A 14,088-nucleotide genomic window follows, 5' to 3' on the forward strand; every position below is an offset into this window, starting at 1 on the left:
TTGTTTTATTTCTTTGTAAAGAGTCGTTCAATATAGAAAACTTTCTCATCTGGGCCTGGAACTGGATGTCAGAAGTGGTAGATTCTTATTCGGGTTGTAATGTTGGTCGGAGTTTCAGATAACTTTTGCAGCTTTCAGGTTTTGTTTAAATAATTGGTTGGATTTATTGGCAAAAAATTCCTGGAGTTTGATCACAGGTTTCTCATCTGGGTTTTGAAGATGGACACCCGGAAAGCAGGTTTTCTTCTCCAAGCTGCAGTGTTGTTGATGGCCATTGCAGATTCATGGTTGCAGGTGTCTGGTCTGGGCTCCATGTCCTCAACCGCTGTGTCCTATGGCAAGAATGGTCCTGTTTTCTGTGGTTTGAAGTCAGATGGGTCTCATCTTGAGACCTGCTATGGAGCAGACTCAGCTGTAATCTACGGAACTCCTTCTCGGTTTCCAATCCTAGGCCTAACCACGGTGATGGATTTGTGTGTGGGCTTCTAATGGAGTCCAACCAGCCTTACTGTTGGGGGAGTAGCATTTACATCAAAACGGGTGTCCCACAACCGATGATTGAGGGAGCTGCTTATTCACTGCCGCTGGTGATGGTTGTTTATTGCCAGCGGTAATGGTTGTTAAGTCACCGCCAGGTGGATGGGGGGAGAGAGAGGGAGAAGAGAACGAGTGTCTCGTCTGCGACACTCAAGGGAGAGGAGAGGAGAATAGAACGATGTCTCGTTTTGGTTAACTAACAGCGTGAAGCATCTTCACATGCTTCAACCGTTTACACGATTTAGAGGAATGCGCGAACAGTGCCCTGACTGAGGGTGCCTGGACTGAAGCCAAACTCCATACCCATATGTAGTTTGCTTTGTACTATCTTAGTTTTTCAATATCAACTACCATGTATATATTAACACTTTTGACATTCGACTACAAGATTTCATTCTGAATGATGCTTCCATTAAATGGAGAAAATCTCACCATTCTAAAACTTCCTGCCAAGTTTCATATGAAATTTCTAAATTCTCTAATTTTTTTCTAGATTTCTCATTGCTTTCTTGATTTCTTCAGTCATCTTTGTTATTAGGTGTGTGTGGTAAACTAATCTTTATTTAGAACTATATTCTTTGAGCCATAGAAGATCAACATATTTCTCCTATGTCAAATATGCTCAAGAAGCTTTACACAAGATCATGCTTATGAGGTTTTGAGTGGGCTGATTTATGTTGGGCCAATTTATGTTTAGTTTGTTTTCTTTTAAATTAAGAAGTTGTTGGGCCTTGGGCCCATTAGTCTTTTATTTTTAAAAGAATTGTAAGTACTTAATTGAGTTGCCGCCCTACTAGGGGCATCTTTGTAATATCCCATATTTAAGTTAATTATAAACAGAATGAGGAGCTGGCAGCTAGGGTTATGCATCACTATCCTAATCGACCTTCTTCTCATTTTCTTCCCTTTCCTCTGTCTATTGCTGAAACCCCCAACTTTCTCCTCTTCCTTTCACAAGAAGCTTGGCCGAAATCAGCACATAAGGCTTTCTACTTGGTATCAAAGCAGGTTGAAGGTTCTTGAAGAGATTCACTCCTGCAGCCCTAGATCGGCCGACTGCATGGAGATTTAAGAGGCTGATCGAAGCTCTTAGGTAAGCCCAGTTTTTGGATTTTCTTGATGGATCTGTATGCCTTGCAGCTGGTCTAGGGTTTCTCATCAAAATCAAGAAAAACTGGAGAAAGGGGAAGAGTCTTGATTTTGTTGAACTCTTCAATTTTGACCTAGGTAGTGGCGCCCTAATTTTTTAGGGTTCCTCTGGGTTTTTTGTAAGGGGCGATTCAAGTTCCATATGGTTTGGAGGCTTCTAGAGAGGGTGGTTGCTTTTTCTCTCTCTTCTCCCATCCCACCGAAAAGAAATCTTTCGTGGGAAGAAAGTCCAAGACACCAAAGGAGTGTCGTTGGTTCCAGAAGGTATTATGTTTGTTCTTGCTGCATTTTTTGGTTGTTTTTTGTACCTCTTTTGAGACACATGGAGGAACACAGAGTTGAATATAAGTCCGAGAATGAAATGGGACCAATGGAGGAGGTGTTGGAGACCCCTTCGGAGCTGGGACCATTACTAAAGTTAGGTTGGATGGTACAAACTACTTGGAATGGTCCCAATCTGCAAAGATGGCCATTGGGACTCGTGGAAAATTGGGGTATATTACTGGTGAAGAGGTGAAACCCGAAACTGGCAACTCCCGGTGGGTGCAGGAAAATTATATGGTAATGACATGGTTGTGTAACTCTATGTTGCCACATATAAGTAAATTTTTTTTATGGGCAAACACTGCTAAGGAGATATGGGATGGGGTTGCAGAAACCTATTCACAAAGGGAGAATATTGCTAGGGCTTATCAACTGAGAAATCAAATTATTGCCACAAGGCAGGGAGATAGATCTGTTGCAGCCTATTTTTCAGTCCTTAAGACCCTGTGGCAGGATGCAGCTACCTATCAAAGACATTTAGAGAAGTATAGGGTGTTCGAATTCCTTGCTGGCCTTAACCCTGAGTATGACATTGCACGACAGCATCTTCTTTATAGGGACAGTGTCACTCTCTCCCAAGCATATGCCTTTGTGTCAGGAGAGGAGTGCAGGAGGGATGTAATGATGAAAAATCTCAGTTCTGATCAGTCTGCTATGGTAAGTGCTGTGAAATCTAAATAGAATGGCAATGAAAACAAAAAGGAAGACAAAAGGGACTTGGTCTGTGACTACTGTAAGAAGCCTAAGCATACAAGAGACACTTGTTGGAAGCTTCACCCACATCTTGTACCGACCAGATTGAAGAATAAGAAAGGAAATGCGCACATGGCAGTTACTGGTGATACTCCGGTAAGGAGAGATCTCCTTGGATTATAGACTTTGGAGCCTCAGAGCATATGACCCATTGCTCCACTATTTTCTCCTCTTATCAGCTCTGTTCTGGCAAAGATAGGGTCTCCACAGCTGATGGATCCCATGTTCCTATTGTTGGGAAGGGATCTGTCAAGATTAATGATTCCATTTGCTTACCCTCTGTCCTCCATGTTCCTAGATTGAGCACTAATTTGTTATCTGTTAGTAGTTTGACTAAGAATCTAAACTGCTCAGTGATTTTTTCTCCTGGACGTTGCATTTTGCAGGATCTAGATTCAAAGAGGACGATTGGGAGTGGTCGTGAAGTGAATGGAATCTACCTCCTGGATGCTCTCCCTCTTCACCAAAGCCATCATGTTTGCAGAGATAGCGAGTCAAAATCTGTGGGTCAGATTATGCTTTTGCACAACCATCTGGGTCATTTATCCTTTACTTCTTTGTGTTGTTTGTTTCCAAAACTGTTTGAGTCTGTGAGTCTGTCAAGTTTGCAGTGTGAGGGTTGTGAACTTGGAAAGCATTGTAGACACTCTTTTAAACCTAGTAATAAAAGATGTTCTTCTCCCTTTAATGTTATTCATTCGAATGTGTGGGGCCCTTATCATGTTCCCTCTATGGGCGACTATCGCTATTTTCTCCTGTTTGTGGATGATTTCTCTCGATATTCCTGGATTTACCTGATGAAATCACGCGATGAAGTACCATCCTTGGTGAGGCAATTCCACCGGATGGTACTAACACAGTTTGGGACAAGAATAAAGATGTTCAGATCTGACAATGCTAGGAAATATTTTGAGAGACATCTTGCCTCATATCTGTTGGAGTATGGTGTTATCCATCAGAGCAGTTGCTCCTATAGTCCACAGCAGAATGGTGTTGTAGAGAGGAAGAACAGACACATCGTTGAGACAGCAAGAAGCATGATGATCACAACCACAGTTCCGGTTCGTTTTTGGGGTGATGCAATTCTCACGGTAGTATATCTGATTAACAGAGTGCCCTCTCGTGTACTCGGATTCAGGACCCCAAGGCAAAGAAATGTGTTTTCCTTGGATATGCAGAGAATCAGAAAGGGTACTGCTACTATGATCCAGTCTCTGGGAACCGGTATGTTACTATGGATGTTACCTTTTTAGAATCTACGTACTTCTTCTCAAAGGATCCTTCTCAGGGGGAGTGTTTTGGGGAAGTAAGTCAGCAGTCTATATGGCTTGAAAAGGGAAAGGTATGCAAGCTGAAGAAGTCACTATATGGCTTGAAACAATCTCTCAGAGCATGGTTTGACAGATTCAGAAAGGCCCTGATTGTTTTTGGCTACACTCAAACTCAATCTTATCACACCTTGTTTGTGAAGCGCAGGGGATCTTTGGTGTCGATCCTAATTGTTTATGTGTATAACATTGTTGTCACTAGGAATGATCTGAGTGAGATTGATAGTTTGAAGAGGAACCTGCATAAGGAATTTGAGATTAAGGATCTTGGAGAACTAAGATACTTCTTAGGCATTGAAGTTGCAAGATCGAAACATGGAATTTTTATCTCTCACAAGAAGTATGTCTTGGATCTTCTCCAAGAGACAGGGAAGCTTGGAACAAAGGCAGCTAGCACCCCCATTGATTAGAACCATAGAATCAGTGCATCAGAAGGTGAACCAGTGAAGGATCTTGGAAGATACCAAAGACTTGTAGGTCGGCTACTATACTTGTGTATGACAAGACTGGACATCTCCTATGCAGTAAGTGTAGTGAGTCAAAACATGCATGCTCCACAAGATCAGCACTAGAAGGCAGTTGACAGGATCCTTGCATATTTGAAGGGAGATCCAGGCAGAGGCATATTGTTTACTGATCATGGACAACTGAAGCTAGAGACCTATACAGATGCGGATTGGGCAGGATGCCTTGATGACAGAAGATCAACTTCAGGAGTGTGCACCCTAGTTGGGGGTAACCTAGTCTCATGGAAGAGTAAAAAACAAACAGTTGTGGCAAGATCAAGTGCAAAAGCGGAATATAGGGCCATGGCACATTGAGTTTTAGAACTTCTTTGGATCCGTTCTCTGTTAGAAGAAATCGGTGTACAGGCAGAAGAACCTATGATGCTATACTGCGATAACTAGGCAGCAATCAATATTGCCCATAATCCAGTCCAGCATGACCGAACTAAGCACATTGAAGTAGATAGACATTTTATCAGAGAAATGGTAACTTCTGGAGAAGTTTGTCTTCCATACATTTCTTCTGATCTGTAGCTTGCTGATGTTCTCACAAAAGGTGTTGCGAAGAATAAGCTGGAACATGATCTACGCAAGTTGGGAATGTGTGATATCTATTCCCAACTTGAGGGGGAGTGTTGAGTGGGCTGATTTATGTTGGGCCGATTTATGTTTAGTTTGTTTTCTTTTAAATTAAGAAGTTGTTGGGCCTTGGGCCCATTAGTCTTTTATTTTTAAAAGAATTGTAAGTACTTAGTTGAGTTGCCGCCCTACTAGGGGCATCTTTGTAATATCCCATATTTAAGTTAATTATAAACAGAATGAGGGGCTAGCGGCTAGGGTTATGCATCACTATCCTAGTCGACCTTCTTCTCCTTTTCTTTCCTTTCCTCTGTCTATTGCTGAAACCCCCAACTTTCTCCTCTTCCTTTCACAAGAAGCTTGGCCAAAATCAGCACATAAGGCTTTCTACTTGAGGCTTTAGCTATACTAAAGTGTCATCAACTGTCCTAAATCATAATGATGATGATACCTTTGAGATCATTCCAAGGAGTCTTAGAGGCATATTTTACAGATTTAAATACATAAAATTCTGCAAATGTATCATAGGCATGGTAGATGCATCAATATTTTGGAAATCTATACCAAAAACAAATAGATCTCATGACAACAGCATGTCAAAGATCAATGAAAAATTAAAACAAATGATAGTATGAAAGAAATAATAAACAAAAACAATGAAGTAAAAAACAAAAAAAAAGCAAAGAAAGAAGTCCTCTATCTAATTTACACAGAAAAGGTTAACAAGAATAATGTATACAAAGAAGAGAAAAACCAGGCAAGAAAAGGTCCTTTACCTAATCTAGACAAGAAAGATTAACAAGAATAATGTATATGTCAAGTTTTTGTGATGAAAATTGCAACCTTTCTGATAGTCGTTCATGATCTAAGGTGGCATCATCTACATTTGGAATTGCCCCATTAACTCGAGGAGTGTGCTGCAAATAAAGCCAAGGATTATAATGAGTCCAAAGCATGGATTGTAGAAAAAACAAAACAAATAAAAGAAATTAATCTCCTAAAATATCCAGCAGTTATATATATATATATATAGTAAATAACCAAAATTCAAATGTAACAGAGAAATTGTAAGACTGTTAGTGTAGCCTGACTTCCTAACATTAATCAAGATACTTGTCAAAGGGTGGAAAACTAAGACTGAACAAAAGTGCATTGTCCTCACTTCCTACCTATTTATTGTCTCTCTTCCCCAACCCATCTAGTGTAACCAAGATTTTGAAAAAGAAATGAATGAGAGACTTTTTGTGGCGGAGGTGGAAAGAGGAGTTCAAGTTTCATTTAGTCAAGCAGAACAAAGTTTACAGGCCAAGAAAGAAAGAGGGTTTAGGGATAGGAAAAATCAGAAAATTTTATGTGGCGTCCTTAGATAAGCGATACTGGAGATGGAATGAACAGCCCATAATGCAGCAGAAAAGAATAATAATGGTGAAGTATGGGACAAGAAGCTCAAACTGAGAGCCGGGGCAATCCAATTTACCATATGGATGTTTAGTGTGGAGGGGAATACAGAAATCAGCAAGGGGTTTCAAGCAAGGAATTAATCACTACTAGCATGGAAAAATTTAATCAGGTATTCAGGTTGTCTTTGAACATAAGAAATTGTCTCTGCTATTATATCACAGCTTCATGTGGTCTAACCTCCAGCTCAACCCAATTTGCTCCAAGCTAGATAGATTTATTTTTTTCTTGGAATGGGAGGAGCACTGGAGTGGGTTGGTGGGTTGGTTTCAAGAGATTTACCTAGAGTGGCCACTAACCATTGGCCAATCACCATATTTAAGGAGGAGATTAATCGTTTGGAACCTGCTCCTTTTGTACTTGAAAATATGTGGCTATGTCATCATCTTGGATACATTCAGAAAGTATAAAAGTGGTGGGAAAGAAGCAGGCCTAGAGTTAAATGGAAGGAATGAAGTTTCATAGGTAGGAATACAAAATTCTTCCATGCCTTAGCTAATAGAAGAAGAAGCAAGAACTTTGTGTCTAGATTGGAGATTGAGGATAGGGTTCTCACTGATACAAGAGAGATTGCAGGGGCTTTTGTGGACCATTTCAAATCTATTTTTAGAAGGCCCCAAGTAGATAGAGTGTGGATTAAAGGGTTGGACTCACCTTGCTTATTTGATGATACAAAGGCTTCGTTAGAAAGACTTTAGAGTTGGAAGAAATCAAGGAAGTAATTTTCTACATGGCCAGATGGTTTTACCATGGCTTTCTACCAGAGCTGTTGGGATATTCTAAAAGGAGAGCTTGTGGAGGTGTTCAATAAATTTTTTGAGAGGGGGTAACAAATCCAAGTTTGAATTCCACCTTTATTTCCTTGGTTTTGAAGAGGAATGAAGTTGTACACCCAAAGGATTTTAGGCCTATCTGTTTGGTACTTTGGTGAATAGTCTTTACAAAATAATAGCTAAGATGTTGTCTATGAGGATTAAAAAAGTCCTCCCTTCAATCATATCGTCTAATCAAGGGGCTTTTGTGCAAGAAAAACAAATTATTGATCAAAGCTTGATTGCAAATGAATGTCTGGAATATTTGAAAAGATCCAGAAGAAAAGAGTCAATATGCAAACTGGATTTGGAGAAAGCCTATGATTTGGTGGATTGGTCATTTATGTTGGAGGTAATGGCTCATTGTGGGTTTGGGGAGAGGTGGTATAATTGGGTGTGGGGTTGTGTCCACACCCTGCTCCTTCTTGTTTACTCTAATTCTGATGTTCTGAGTAGACTAATCCTAAAGGCAGATTCGAGATAGTTAGTACAAGGGTGGAGAGTGGGAGGGATATAGTGTCGATTACCCATTTGCAATTTGCAAATGACACCATACTACTCTATGAAAGCAATGATTTGAATCAGATTAGAAACTTGAAATTGGTAGTGCAACTCTTGGGGCGAATAGTTGTTTAGGGAGTTAATTAAATTTTCTTTTGTTCAAAATATGATGTTGACAATTCTACAATTTCCATTTCTCCCAATTCCAGACTTATAATATATTTTACAATCAAGCATGGTTAATAATTTATTATTGATATTGTAGTGAATTTTTACATATTTTGCTTATGGTGAGCAATTCCCATAAACCCTAGACTGATTTTATGCCCCTGTTGGGTAATATTAGGTTATCTCTTTCTCTTTTCTCTGTTTACTCCAAAATTCTACTGGTAGATATTACATTCATTAATAGCCTGACAAGTTCATCAAAGGAGCTCATTCAACAATGCCAAAGGACTGAAACTGATCCATGTATGTTTTTCTTTAGTTTACACTATAACCCAAACTTTTCTTGTTTCAACTATTTCTTCCCTTTTGTGCCAATCCATCTTTTATTGCTCTCATATTTGGAGTTTTGGAACAATTATCCCTTCCAAAATACCTTCAAAATTAGATTGAATCATTGAATATTTCCAAACCTACATTTATTTTCCTCTATTCATAACCTTTCACAATTTTGAAACAAACCTGCAATTCTTGTAGTTGAGCCCCGAGACCCTTCCTAACCCAACTTATTTCTACCTTCAATAAAACCATCCCTAAACCCAATTCTAGTTAATTAGTAACTTCCTAGACTCACTCTTGGGTCATAACAGTCCAACATCATTTGGTATGAAAGTATGAAATCAGTTGGTCCTACATCAGCCAGTGTGGCCCTCTCTCATTTTTCCATTGGTAAAATTATGATTCCACAGAAATAAGCAAACCTGAGGGGGATAAACCGAAAAGAAACTTGTTCTACCAATGGTTCATTTCTATAGAATACTTACTTGGAAAATATTCAACATCATTAGTCAAATATTAGCACATAAGACAAGATATGCATGAAGCTTGGACTTTGCTAGATATTGAAGAGTAACATAACCAAATATGTTTAATAACATAGGAAAGGCAACCCTGACACATGAAACAGGATACCACTCATTTTCCAAAATTGAAAACAAAATTAATTTTATGAATACAACCAACATGAAGGTAAAATGTGTTAGCATTCAGTATATCATAACTAAGTTAAGTATCTAAGTTTACTCCTAATAGTATTTAATCATTCCAAAATAAATGAAATTCCTGATAATTTTGCCAAGAAAAGCACAATGGTGATAGTACAAAAAATAATAACAGACTTATTGGTACTTAAGAAAAATTAGAAATTCACTGATGCATATAAACTTTTATGCTATAGGGATGTCAGAAATTTTGCTAAAGAGGCATCTAGAAATATCAAGAAAGTCGCAAACCTATGCAGAGTTGCTTAATGCCATTGTATGTGAAACATGACATAATGCATTTAATATTTCAGAGTGAGGGTTTTACTGGGATAGAGTCCAGATGAGACAGCCGCTTCCCAAGCCTGCCATCCACTTTTAAGGTTTCTTCTGCTAAGATCGTGGCTATAGTTCTATCATCCTCTGTATCTTGCAGGCTGCTATTAAAACTGGAGCTAGAACTTCCGCATGCATTGGCATATTCAGTCATACTAGCTTAATTAGAAAATCTAGCCAAAATCACCTAGAACAAAGAAATCAAAAGAGCCGAAGAGCTAAGTTAGCAAGTATAAATAACATCCGATGCCAAATATAAGTAAACAACATAATTTAGGAATAAATCAAACAACAAACCTATGTACTTAACTCTAATTGCTCATAGTTTAACACCTTCTAATTCACAACAATAAGTACCTAACAATATGAATGATAGATATCCCTAAATTAGGAAAAAAAAAAAAACTCATGCAAAATTAATAACTCCAACTTCCTAATTCGCTAATAAGAATTCACTCAAATTTCCAACCTAATCTGAGTTGTGTAATGTACACATCCCATCAATAATTCCAGTACGGATTCACAATTACAGTATTAAATTCTGAAAACATAATCTCAATCCACTTCTTTGATCCAAGGCCACCCATTTGCCAAATATCATCAAAAGTTATACAACAGTACGTAAATTTCTAATAACCCGATTCACTCGCGTGAACAGAAACAAACATCTAATTGAGGGAAAAAACCCAATCAAATTTGCAGAAAGAAGCAAGGAGCATAAACATACGATGAAAAAGATGCAAAAACAAAAGAAAAGGCATGAGAGAGAGAGAGAGCTTACGATTACGATGAGCAGGAAACAAGAACGGATTCAGAACTGCGATATCTGTGACGAAAACAATAAAAAGATGGAAAGGAAACAAAAGAAGTTATAGTTCCTTGCAGATGGTAGTTTGGGAATGCTTGGACGTCATTTTCTGCAACAAGAAACGAAGAACTCTTTCAGAAGAATCTTTAAACCGCCGTGTGAGGTTCAGTGTTCAGACAATATTAAGATATTCACATGCTCATAAACTTAAGCAGGGTGCTAACTACGCCCAGCTGGTCGTCGTGACGCCACGTTGTTGACTTATCAACGCTTCTTACCAAATAAGTGGATCCAACGAGAGCGCTCTCATTGGATGTCACCTACGTGTTTATCATCCCTTGGTTGAATATGGAAAAAAGTCTATAAATATTTATTATCTGGATTATGGAGCCAATCAGTGATTAACACGACACATTGCTCATGACAAGTTAGACGAGAGTGTTGGCAATAGAATTATGACTCACCCCAGTCCCCAGATAATAATATCTCATCCGTATCTGTGTCCTGCACGGCGGACCCTACTTTGATCTGTCTGTAAATCAGGACCGTTCATCATAAGAAAGGAACCATCTTTGCAAGCCACGTATCCCTTACCCAGTTGAAAGATGTAGACCGAGTATGGCAGTATGGTATCAGTTCGGATCTCCTACCCATGCCTCAATACAGCTGCACATTCAGAACATCTCTCCTATTTGCATGTTATCATTCATCCGAGATGTTAATATCTGTCATGTGGGTAGGTGTGGGTAGGAGATCGAATTGGTATGGTATCCACTATCGAAAAAGTATGATATAGGCCCCAAGTTTGAATCAACTATTAATACACAGGGTGCCAACAATGTCCCAATTATCATCTCTTGGACCACTCTCATTAATCTATACCTAATTAGGTATTTTTTCAGCTCGTCAAAGGCGATATGACATTCTGTGGTCCATTTGAAATCTTTGCTTTTTTTTATAGCTTTAAAAAAAGGCAAACAACGATTTGTTGACTTAAACATTAAGTGGCTCAGAGCGGCTATTCTGCCGTTCAGTCTCTGAACCTCCTTCAGCTTGCGAGGTGGTCTCATGTCTAAGATGGCTCTTATTTTCTCGGGATTGACTTTGATTCTGCGTCGATTGACTATGTAACCTAGGAATTTACCCGAGGTGACACCGAAGATGCATTTGTTAGGATTTAACTTCATGTTATACTTACGCAAAATTTCAAAAACGCTTTGTAAATCGGTTAATAAAGATTTTGAAAACTGTCATTATGACCATATCATCTACATAACATTCAACTTTATTACCGATCAACGGCTCAAAGATTCTGTTTACAAGTCTTTGGAAGGTTGCCCCGGCATTCTTTAGCCCAAAGGGCATTTACCTTATAGCAATATAGTCCAAGCTCGGTTATGAATGCAGTCTTTTCTTCACCGGCAGGGTCCATCTTGATTTGGTTGTATCCCGAGTATGCATCCAAGAAGCTTAGCAACTCGTGCCCTGAGGTCGCATCCACTAAACGGTCGATCTTAGGCAACGGAAAACAGTCCTTTGGGCAAGCCCGATTTAGGTCGGTATAATCGACGCACATGCGCCATTTACCGTTGGCCTTTTTTACCAGGACTAGGTTGGCTACCCAGCTCGGGTAATGGGCCTCCCTTATGAAATCGGCCGCAAGGAGTTTTCCGACCTCCTCGTTAACTATCCTCCAACGCTCTAGGGCGAGGTTGCATTTCTTCTGTCTAACTAGTCTGACTAAGGGATCAGTGTTTAGCTTGTGAGTCATTATTTTTTAATCTATGCCAGGCATTTCTACCGTGGACCATGCAAATACATCTAAATTATTAATTAAAAAGCTTACCAGCTGAGAACGAAATGGTTCCTCGATTGAAGCACCGATCTGGAGAGTCTTAGCTGGATCATTTGCTGAGACTGAGATATGGATCATCTCTTCCATTGGTGTAGCTCACTCCTCGACGTACTCCGTAGGTCGCTCGAGTTCAACGTCATCCGCTAGCTTGGCTTTCCCCTTGAGGGCGGAAACATAGCACTTGCAAGACTTGAGTTGGTCACCTCGCACAACCCCTACTCCATAATCCGTAGGGAACTTCATGGCCAAGTAGTAGGTGGACACTACTGCTCGTAGTGCGTGGGCAATGGGCTGACCTACTATGGCGTTGTAAGGGAAGGGAGTCGCGACCACTAGGAATGTGTGCTCGAATCTGGCAATGTTGGGCCACGTGCTGACCTCTACGGGTACTGAGACTCGCCCTAGAGGCCTGACCTCTATGCCGCTGAAACCTACCAAGGGAGTACCCGTTGGCTTGAGATCGCTTTCTTGGAGATTGAGCCTGTCAAAGACATCCTTGAACAAAATATCGGCCGAACTGCCCGAATCCACTAGGACGCACTTCACTTTGAAGTCATTCAGTCTCATCTTTATCACCAGGGCATCGTCATGGGGGTACTGGATCCCCCGTGCATCGTATTCTATGAAGTAAATGGGTTCTTCGAGCCTGGGTCGCTTTGGTGGATTCTGCTCTTCGTGCTCTAGTTTGCGAACCGAAGCTTTACTTGCTGCCAAAGTGCAACCCGCGATAATGGACCCGCCAGTAATCATGTTGATTACTCCGCAGATCGGCCTTTCTTCTAGTAATTGCCTCTGTGGCCGATCATTCTGCCTGCTACTAGACTCGGAAGCATATCTTCTTTGCTTCCCCTGTCGATCTGCTTGGTTTTTATTTTCTTTATGTATAAAATTTTTTAGATATCTGCAATGGATGAGCTCTTCAATCTCATCGCGGAGGTTTCTACAATTTTCGGTACTATGACCATGATCTTTGTGAAAGTGACAATATACATTCCTATTTCTAGTGGCGGGGTCCCCCCTCAACTGAGGTGGCCACTTGACGTAGGAGGAGTCCTTGATTGCCATAAGGATTTCTCCTCGCTTTCCGTTGAGAGGTGTGTAGCTCGTCCTTTTCGACCGGTGGAGTTCGGGAACGCCATAAGGCTCCCGGACTTGTTTCCTCCCTTGGTCGAGGGCTTGCTTTTTCTTTGTTTACTGCCATCGTTATTCGAGTTGTCACCTTCTCTCTTTCTCTTCTCCGCTGGATTTTCGCTCTTCTAGTTCATCTCCTATTCTGTCTCGAAACTGGTTGGCGAGCTTGAGGAATTCAGTGATGTCCTTGGGCTTGTTGGCCACCACGTGCCACTTGAATTCTCTGTGAGTAATTCCTCTCTTTGCTGTCGTGAGTCTTACAGCGGAATCCAGGTCGGGGATCTGTAAACAGATGTCGTTGAAGCATTTTATGTAACTTCGGATCGATTCCCCTTCTCTTTGGACTATGCTGAGGAGGCTCTCTTGAGACCTCGGGCACTTCTTGCTAGTGATGAAGTGCGAGGTGAACATCTGCACGAATTGCGCCCAGCTTTTGATCGTCCTTGGCGCGAGGTTTCTGTACCAGGTGCGAGCTACCCCTTTGAATGTTGTGGAGAAGGCTACGCACATACAGGACTCATCCGCTCCGGCTAAGTGCACCTGGGATTGGAAGGAGTCCACGTGGTCGTTTGGATTGAATGATCCATCATATTTGTCCAGCGGAGGCATTTTGAAGTCCTTTGGCATTGAGGTCGCCAGGAGCTCAGAGGATAGAGGGGAAGACCCAAATAAGAGAGGGATGGTCTTTGTTACTGCCGAGCTTGCCTCCTCTTTGCCCTTCACATGTTCTTGTTGGCTGGGCTCAGCGGGCTGACTATGTGTTGTATCTCGTCGTGCCTTGCGACGCTTTTGCTACCGTTTCTTGA

General features: G+C 40.7%; 1 protein-coding gene across 4 annotated transcripts in view; it reads right to left on the reverse strand.

Annotated features, from left to right (window-relative positions):
* Window positions 1-10,514, reverse strand: part of LOC104586515 (Cysteine proteinases superfamily protein) — a 74,443-nt gene extending 63,929 nt beyond the window's left edge. For 2 of the 4 annotated variants that reach the window (XR_016078556.1, XM_088891337.1), the window contains exons 1-3: window positions 10,270-10,489; window positions 9,481-9,675; window positions 6,020-6,093 (exon numbers count right to left, since the gene is read on the reverse strand). Coding sequence is in view for 3 of the 4 variants with exons in the window: in XM_088891337.1 (XP_088747463.1) it covers window positions 6,020-6,093; window positions 9,481-9,642 (236 nt within the window). In the remaining variant the exon portion in view is untranslated. Of the gene's footprint in view, window positions 1-6,019; window positions 6,094-9,480; window positions 9,676-10,269 lie in introns of all 4 variants that reach the window. The other 2 variants (XM_010243775.3, XM_010243776.3) reach the window with 2 other exon arrangements.
* Between the last annotated feature and the right edge of the window lie 3,574 nt (window positions 10,515-14,088).

This window comes from Nelumbo nucifera, chromosome 7 (assembly GCF_055504915.1).
Source record: "Nelumbo nucifera cultivar China Antique chromosome 7, China Antique-T2T, whole genome shotgun sequence".
Classification (NCBI taxonomy): Eukaryota; Viridiplantae; Streptophyta; class Magnoliopsida; order Proteales; family Nelumbonaceae; genus Nelumbo; species Nelumbo nucifera.